Source organism: Anarhichas minor, unplaced genomic scaffold (assembly GCF_050575085.1).
Source record: "Anarhichas minor isolate MPS153535 unplaced genomic scaffold, ASM5057508v1 ptg000136l, whole genome shotgun sequence".
Classification (NCBI taxonomy): Eukaryota; Metazoa; Chordata; class Actinopteri; order Perciformes; family Anarhichadidae; genus Anarhichas; species Anarhichas minor.
In genome coordinates, this window is record NW_027466582.1 from 8,655,055 (window position 1) to 8,663,886 (window position 8,832).

General features: G+C 40.9%; 2 protein-coding genes across 2 annotated transcripts; one reads left to right on the forward strand and one right to left on the reverse strand.

Moving 5' to 3' along the window:
• Positions 1 to 26: 26 nt before the first annotated feature.
• dynlt1b (dynein light chain Tctex-type 1b) lies at positions 27 to 2,754 on the forward strand. The gene is made up of 4 exons (XM_076083836.1): positions 27 to 1,815; positions 2,140 to 2,263; positions 2,344 to 2,421; positions 2,556 to 2,754. Exons 1-4 carry the CDS (start codon positions 1,747 to 1,749, stop codon positions 2,624 to 2,626), a joined length of 342 nt encoding a protein of 113 aa, XP_075939951.1. The 5' UTR covers positions 27 to 1,746; the 3' UTR covers positions 2,627 to 2,754.
• Positions 2,748 to 7,559, reverse strand: tmem181 (transmembrane protein 181). Its single transcript, XM_076083835.1, has 17 exons — positions 7,422 to 7,559; positions 7,040 to 7,143; positions 6,752 to 6,819; positions 6,580 to 6,670; positions 6,360 to 6,478; positions 6,114 to 6,230; positions 5,888 to 5,968; positions 5,685 to 5,784; positions 5,412 to 5,542; positions 5,226 to 5,317; positions 5,079 to 5,136; positions 4,871 to 4,973; positions 4,731 to 4,782; positions 4,504 to 4,586; positions 4,300 to 4,389; positions 4,148 to 4,214; positions 2,748 to 4,062 (listed from the first exon to the last, which is right to left on the reverse strand). The coding sequence occupies exons 1-17, from the start codon at positions 7,427 to 7,429 to the stop codon at positions 3,978 to 3,980; spliced, it is 1,449 nt and encodes a 482-aa protein (XP_075939950.1). The 5' UTR covers positions 7,430 to 7,559; the 3' UTR covers positions 2,748 to 3,977.
• Between the last annotated feature and the right edge of the window lie 1,273 nt (positions 7,560 to 8,832).

Genomic DNA, 8,832 nt, shown 5'->3' on the forward strand with positions numbered 1-8,832 from the left:
TACTTTAAAATCCGTTTTATATCTTTAATGGAGGTAGAACTGGTAAGGTAAGATCGACATTTAATATAGATATTTCTAATGACGGGATCGTGTGTGTGGATGAAAATTAACAAAATGCGGGACTTAAAGCGTTAATGTTTTCACAAAAATAAATGTATCTTTCTCGCCCTCTGGTGGCGGAAACTATGCAGGAAACATAGTACGCTGTACTCTGTGCATTGTGCTCAAGTAACGTTGCACATTTCAATATTGGAAACATGGGAAAAAGCATCAAACTATCCGTGTTAGTAACGATACTGTTAAACCATCGATATGCGGACACCCATGAGACAGACCTCGTGCATCAAGCTAGCAACAGAATCATTTACCTTTCCGGTATTTGTGTTTTCAAAATAAAGGTTGTACGGCAGCAATCAACGTCAGTAGTTTCGAAGATAATGTAATAATAAGTCAAAGCTGTTCAAATGGTATCGGATTCAAAACAATTTCTAATTGAAGGAGTAGACGTGTAAATTACAATACTAAACCACGCAAATTACAATTGATAAGTGACTTTTTATGCGAACTTCAACACGAAAGCGAAAGTGCTACTTAGCGTTAGCTAGCTCAATTAGTTAACGATAGCGCATTTCAGGAGAATGTCGACACTTAATAATTGCCTTTAGGTAGAAGTAATAGCGTGAGGTTAAGGGTAATGTGAGGAAATAACTAACACACTTTATGACGTTAATTAATATGACCAAGTTCACTTTGAAAGTGAACATCGATAAACCATCGTTAACGTTACCAATGTCTACCACCATTCCTACCTTCCTTAATTAACGCGTGCCTATGCAAATTTAGCTACAGCTAGCCTAGCGAAGCTACAAGTTTCGCTAGCAACATCACATACAAACTCGACGAACTAACGCTATAACGTTATCCTGAATATTAACAACACATGTTACAGTTAAAGTTAATGTCGAGATACTGTGAGGAATAAAGATAGAATACACTGTTTAAAGAGTTTGTAAAAGCATTAACCTTCACCGACCTGAAATCCTCTCGACGAGCCAGCGAGTGAAGACAAGGTGCGGTCAGCTTGATGTTATATAACCAGAAATGCAGAAAATGATCAGCGGGGACGCTATTTCCCCGTTTAAGTTTAGCTTCATAACACATTTGTAAGTTGTTTTTTTAAGACGATGAACATGTACTGGCACATCAAATCTAATGTCACCCAAGTAACTGCTGTTGTTTTTAAAAACGCTGCAGTAGTGCAATCATTGTGTGATTAGTCTACCTAACATAAGCATATAACTAGCTTATAGGTTTTTAATAAATTAATGTTACATGTATAATGATAAATAAATACAGTATAAAGTATCAAGCAGGCAGAAAAAAAGTGTTTTCCTCTGATTTTGTATGACTTTGCATTGAAGTAGCTCCGGTCACTTTGTTTTGATTCATTTTCATCAATGGACAACAATTTAAAGTTAGCAAACGTTAATTGACTGTGTTAAAGATTTCGTAACTTGGCTAATTTTATGACCATTAAGTTCGGGATCTTGTAAGCTCATTTTGTAGAATAAATGCTTATCACAACACACACCTTATATTTAGTTTTTCAGTTTATAAAAAAAAAAAATTTCAGTTGGTTCCTTTTATTCTGAAGTGCAACCGGAAGTGTCCTGGGTAACTTGGTCCCTTCTCATAGTTAGCTTATAGCTACATGCTATTCTCGGCTCACACATCGGAGGCACTATAATGGACGAGTATCAGACAGACGAGGAGACTGCGTTCGTCGTTGAAGAAGTGACCAAAATCATTAAAGAGGTAAAATAAAAAGACACGATGCCTCTCGGTTTATCCTCAGAGTTTAATACATTGTATCGGCTCGTTGCTTCGGCTAGTTTGCAACTTTGTGTTTATACCGACCTGTTGGTTGCTAAGGACACTTTAACGGTTGCTAGGCACATAACGCCTTTTCCTCTACAATGACGTACTGCATTGTGCTGTGTAAATTGTATTGTATGATGCGGATTGCAAAGCCGTTGATTTATAACCTCTCCTTGTATTACAGTATCATTGCGAGGCTATTAAAAGGTAACACACTGTGTTTGTTGATTAGTTGCTGATATTTGTTTACACTGTCTCTAGTCGGTGGAAGCAGCCATCGGAGGAAGTGCCTACCAGCACAGCAGAGTGAACCAGTGGAGCACCAGTGTAGTGGAGCAGAGCCTCAGTCAACTCAGCAAACTCGGGAAGCCTTTCAAATACATAGGTACATGTGCAACCATAGCAATGTTGTGGTTCTTGTGCTATGTAGTTGATATTAAAAGATATCCATTTCCCCCCCCCCAGTGACCTGTATCATCATGCAAAAGAATGGAGCAGGTCTGCAAACATCTTGCACATGCTTCTGGGACAACTCTACTGATGGTAAAATACATAAGTGTTCTCTTCTGTCAGCTTTTGGGTGGTCAGCTCTCAGAGACTGGTGGCACGTTGTCACATACTATAAATGTGAAAATGTTGAGATAATACTGAATGTATTTTGTATTTACGCCCAACAGGAAGCTGCACGGTGAAATGGGAGAACAAGTCCATGTACTGTATCGTCAGTGTTTTTGGGCTGGCCATCTGAACCAACTACAATGCAACTGAAGTGTTTGAAATCTGTAGAAAGTTGTGTATTCGCGTTGGCTATATTTGAATAAACTGTTGTATTTTTGTATATTAAGTGCCAACTGATTAAAACAATACTGTGCTGTATACACTTTGCTTTATTTACACGTGACAGAGTGCTACATGTACAGCTTTTATCGTATGATGCAACAAAAACCGTAGGAATTTTGCATCATACAAGGACCCACAACAACCTCATTTAACCACTTTAAACTACATTCACACTGAAAGAATCAAAAATGCACATTTATGTCAAAGCATTTATACATCGACATAAAGGAAACGTAAAGACAAGGCACCATCTTGAATATAATACATGTTCACATGAAACATTTGTTTTGGCTGTTTTTGTCCATAACTCCAGTTTTATAAAATAACAGAAAGGTCAGCACATCTCACATTGCAAGCAATATCGGGAAAGTTACGGCATTAAAAAGGATTGCTTAAAATAATGTGTTCAACATAAGGCAAAAAAAAGATTTGGCCAATGGTCCGTCTACTGTATGTGGGGATAAGAAACATTTAGTCAGTAGTCCTCTACATTCAGTTGTGTAAAATCCAAGCAGTTCATCAAAAGCCATTCATCCAGATGACACAGTATCAAATCACTTTTTAGAGAAATAAGTTAAAATCTTAAACTAGTGCAATTACAAAGCTGTTTTCTGAGGGAAGAAGTGGTAAGAGAGAAGTGAGACCTACTCCTGTTAAGGCTCTCCCTGTATTTAAAAAAAAAAAGAAAAATAAATGAATTTGTCAGCCAGCATTCCTATGGCCCTTTAATTCACATTCATCACTCATGCCAGTGCTGGTGAGCCCAAAATGTTCGCTTACAGCTGCTGCGGCAGAATAAGCTTCCTCTACTTTCTATCACCGGTATAATGTACCTCAGCTTTGGCCCGATACATGCATTCTCAGACTGTCAGAAAACAGGATGTTACAAAAACAACACAGTGCAATAGAGTGACAGCTGTGGTTCAACACAAAGCATTTGAAATAACGTTGATTTCACACAAAAAAAAAATCATTGTGTGAGAAATCTCAGGAGGAAAAGAGTTTGCAAACGTGTAGAAATTGTATCATTGTACTTCAGTTTGTTTCCAATGAGAAAAAAGGTCAAGTGGCCACTTGCCCCAACTTTCAGTAAAATACAGTACATTCAGTAGACATGGAACTTTTCTTAAAAATATAATTATGTACACGGAAAGTATATCATTTAGTATTACCAACGCAGTTCCTCCTTATTTACATTGTATTCTCATAGTTCCCAACAGGGACACAACAAAGGAACAACTAGCCAATCAGAGACCTCCTCAGTCAGTGTCACTCTCATCCTGGTACTTGGCGGTTGCTTTGATGGCGCGTCCGTTTTGTAAAGGCATGTCTTCATAATCACTCCTTTACAAAGGAAAAAGAAAACATCAGCTGGCTTATGCAAGTTCACACTGAATACTACATCACAAACTGTAAGATAAATGCTCACCCATATATTACTTCATCATCCGAGTCATTCAGCATGGAGAAAGCAGGATTATCCTTCAACTGGGAGTCTGGGAAAATCAAACAGAACCAGTCGATTTATACATGACTTCATCTTCATTATCTACTGAATTTAAATTGTAGTGTATTACCTACCATAAAGTGCATTTTTGGAGGGGGAATACACAAATGCCAATGTGTACAAGTAAAAGTTGAGTAGACCATAGAATGATAAAAATTCAGCTGGTATGTCTGGAGTTAAGGAAGATTTTCTCACTATTTAAAGACATCAACATGGCATCTCACATGTTATATTTAAGTGCAATAATAGTCAAAATGAAATATTGTTTTAAAAGATATAGTTTTGGTAATGAGTAGACAGTTCAGCGACAAAATTGTTTTGGAGAGCTTTGGCACCAAACCTCAGGTAGAGAATGACCATGCTGGAGGAGAAAGAGACACAAGATCGACAGGATGAAGTTAACCACAAAGAGCCTCATCAAAATTTAAAGATCACTCTCTCTCACTCACACACACACACGCACGCACACGGTTCTTTTAGGTTTGGGATTTTCCTTAAAACACACCTTATAATAAGGACCACAAATGTCAGAGCTGTCAAAAACCTGAGCCGGAGATCTAGTGGTTGAAAACAAACAGCACATTAATGTTATCATACTAACAGCAATTGAGTTTAATCAAACACAGAGAGGCGTGCTGTGGATACCCGAGTACGGCATGTTCTTGAGTTCAGAACAAGCTCTGACGACCAGGAAAATCAGGTAGAGGATGTAGAGGGCAACTACAATCAGGAAGAAGACCTTCATGCCCTGGACAAATAACATGGGACTTCATTAAACTGCTGGGAAGACATAAACACCGGGTGTACGAAATATAACAATACTGTCCAAACACCTGTACCATTAAAACCTCACCTGGAAGTTCACTATGTCCACTTTATACTGATAGGTCGGGTCTTGGAGTTCATTAACCCTGCAAAATCCATAGAGGAGAGCAGATGTTTTCAGTCCTGTTTTTATTCATAGTTTGAATCTTTTAGCGGCCGGTGGAGTCAGACTTACGTTTGCCATATGCCCAGTGTGACCGCTGACAGCCACAGAAGACCGACAATTATCAGCTTAGGCAGGTAGAACGTCAGACATTTCCTCTCACCCTGTGGAAACGACATTAAAACACAGGAAATAAGATTCATAATACGCTAGAAATGAGAGGAAACCTTTTAAGTACATGTGTAGTACCGGACCCACCTGAACCCTGATGCCATGATAAACACAGAGCCAGAAGAGCAGCAGCGCACACAGGAACAGAGCCTGGAAGAAAGTGTCCAATGTCCCCGGAAACCAGCTGTTCACCAGGAATGACAGCGGGAAAAATGGATCTGAAGCGCAAAAGCAACAAAACACACTAAGCAACATGTGCAGCCGTAATGGTTCAAATGAGCTATAATAGGGAAGCCAGATTGTACAGGTTTTATTTTCGGGGTGAAATATGACTTGAGGAGAGATAATACTGAAGCTCACCATTGTAGAGTAACAGCATAGGGAGCAGGATCGACATCCACTTCTGCTCTATGCCCCAATCCCTCATAGAAAACTTCCTCAGTGAGTGTGCAAACAAACACTGGGGACAGGCAGAGGAAAGAGTTTCAGGAATGCATTTGTCAAACACAGATTTTAAGCCACTAATGATGGTTAAGAACTAAAAAAGTAATCTGTGCTCTTACCGTCACCATAAAGGTCAACACCACGAAGACAAACCGGAACCAGATCTCCACTTGAGAGAAGCTGGGGTTGTACATTTTCCACTGAGGAGGAATGTGAAAAACGAGAAGAAAAGCAGAAGAAACCAAAAGAGTAAAAAGGCTGCGCTGCCACGTGAGCCCAAGATATACATCCAATGTAGGAACAAAGACACAATATCAGAGTCAGTGTGCAGAGTTTGTCACGTACCACAAACTTGACTTTGATTTCATACGTGATATTCTCCAGGCCGCTGAAGCTGACCATGACCTGGTACTGGGTGTAGTTCAGATAGCCAAGATGGAGCACAATGATCTCATCACATTTCTGGAAAGGAGAGGCAACAAACGCGGAGTCATTGTTTGCTCAGTCAACAATCCAACTGTCCTGTGCATCAATGACTGGCTCCGAGGAGGTTACTGTGTTACACGACAGCGTTCGCTGATTGAGGCTTACTGTCCCGCAGTGTAGCGTTCGGGACTTCTGGTGCACATTGTTAATGTGCATCACACTTGCGTCCTGCATCACTCCTTTTAGCTCAACGTTGATCTCAAAGGGCTGCTGGAAGTCTCCCACTGACACAGACAAGCATTTAAAGAAAAAAAAAAAAAACATGTTGTTAATAACCAAAACCAAGTATGTTTGCAAAATAATGGAAGAGATGTGGTGGTCTCACTGTTGCTGTGTTCAACCTGCATCACGCAGGTGAGCCATAGCTGCTGGTTGTATGTGGTGAGGGGAGGGGAGACTAGATTGAAGGGCCCAGTCTGAAAACATATAATTAATTAAATTATTAATTGACTGTCTATGTGCTTGCTATTACGGTAGCATACACGGTTTAACCTTACCTTAACTGAGAGGTTCTTGAGAAGTAACTGATCACCACTGTGCTCTTGCTCAGCAATCACCTTAGGACCTACACGCATCAAGAAGACACAATGAATACCTGTTTGAGAAGCACTGGACCATCCAGAAAGGGTCAGAGTAGTGTCGAAATAACAGTTTGCATTCTTTACGTATTGTTTTATCAGAGCAGAATTACTCACTCACTTAATTAACCCACAGTCTGTTTAAATGACTTCTGACAGACACCCAGCTTGTGCCAGCTGTTGCAGAAATTGTTTATTGGGTCATACCTGCAATCCCTATGAAGATGGTGACGCCAAAGCAGATCAGGAAAAACACGAAGACCAAGACAAAATGTCTTTTGGATAGCGTGTAGAGCCGCATGGGGGCCAGTCTGTCAGAGGGAGACATGAACACGAACACACACACACACACACACACACACACACACACACACACACACACTAATCAGCAGAGACAGAGAGGGAGCGGAACCAACCGACGTGGTCAACGCTGTTAAGCCTGCTGTGGTTCAGGTCCAAGTATGTCAACACTGCTAGCTTCCATGCTAGCAGTAACAGATGGCAGGAAAAGAGCCACACAGAGTGGTTTCTAACACGCTCCCTCACACATTTAAACACCGGTGTATCCGCCGAACACAGCTTCACTTACAGCTCCATTTATTTCGGTTCGCGGTGTCGATGCCGGTGGAGAAAATAAAACGGAAACAAACATTAGCGGTGAATCCACATCCGTGTATCAACATCAGCCTGCGATAACTGGACTGCAACGTCATCGAGTGGGAGGAGCCGTGGTCACGTGACTCCCCTCGAGAGGGGCTTCCCTCCTCCTTTATTAGATACATGAAGCTGTCATGTTCATTAAAATGATTCCACATCTACGGTCATGTTTCAGCGTTAGACATTAGGTTTATGTGTCATTTTACTTGTGGCTGAGACTTATGTTTAGCTAAAAAGGCGTATAGTTTAAAGTCTTGAAGGCAACGGCTGAACACGTCATCTTTCATTTTATTTAAAACCCTCCACGTGGTTTGCATGCGTATTGCGTAACACGACTGCGTCATACGTCAACATTGACTTTTAATTTCTAATGAGCTATAAAAAAAAAAAATCGAATAAGCTATTTAGTTAATTTCTTCAAATTTGAACACCATCTGGATTTTACAGTAGGCATGGTGATTTAAAACGTTTAATGCAGATGTGGCCTATCGTTCAATTCCCTTCTGCATGACAACACTTGTTGCCTTTGAGAGGAATCAAGAGGCCGCTACCTTGTTTTAAGATTATCTAAAAATTCAGCACATTCTGAGAATATGTGTGAAATGCAAAGTATTCCCCTATTTACCCCATTTCCATTGATTTGTTACTGATCTTTTTGAAGGACTGCTCTACCCCTCAGTCTAGCATCATCTAAAATATAAAACGACAACATACAATACACGAGTATAATCCCAACGGACACCTCTTGTTTATCTACCATCATGGCACAATAGGCTCATATTCTAACTACTGTTCTCCTAGCCCCAATGAACCGCAGCGGGGAAATGTGTGTGTGCCATTGTGTCGGCAGATAAACAGGAGACCCACCTGTAAAAGCGATCATCCCGGTAAGGTGTCAGGTCCTCCTTCAGCTCGTTGTAGGCCTCCTGTATCTTCCTACAGAAGTATTTCAGCTCTGTGTACAGAGGGTTTTCCAAGCCGGGCGAGTAGTCGGTGTCCATGATTACATCGAGCCGTCTGGCGGCTGAAAATGGCGATGGGGAAAACAGACCTGCAGCCTATAGAGAACCGCACAATGATCGCTCTGTATTGTGTTACGTCGTTTAATTGAAAATGCAGCCGAAGCTGTTTTGTTTGTGTCGCTTCAAAGAAAGACAAAACAAAAGCTGTTAAAAAAATAAGGGGGGGGGGGGGGGGGGGGGGCGGAAGCGCATAAAAAACACACGGGAGGAGGGTCACGTGATCAGAGTTCAGCACCACGGACAGAGAAAGAGAGCTGCTTCTAATGACAGCAGGGATCCTACGGACATCAATGTGTCAGTGTTTCGTGGGTGTGTGGCTCC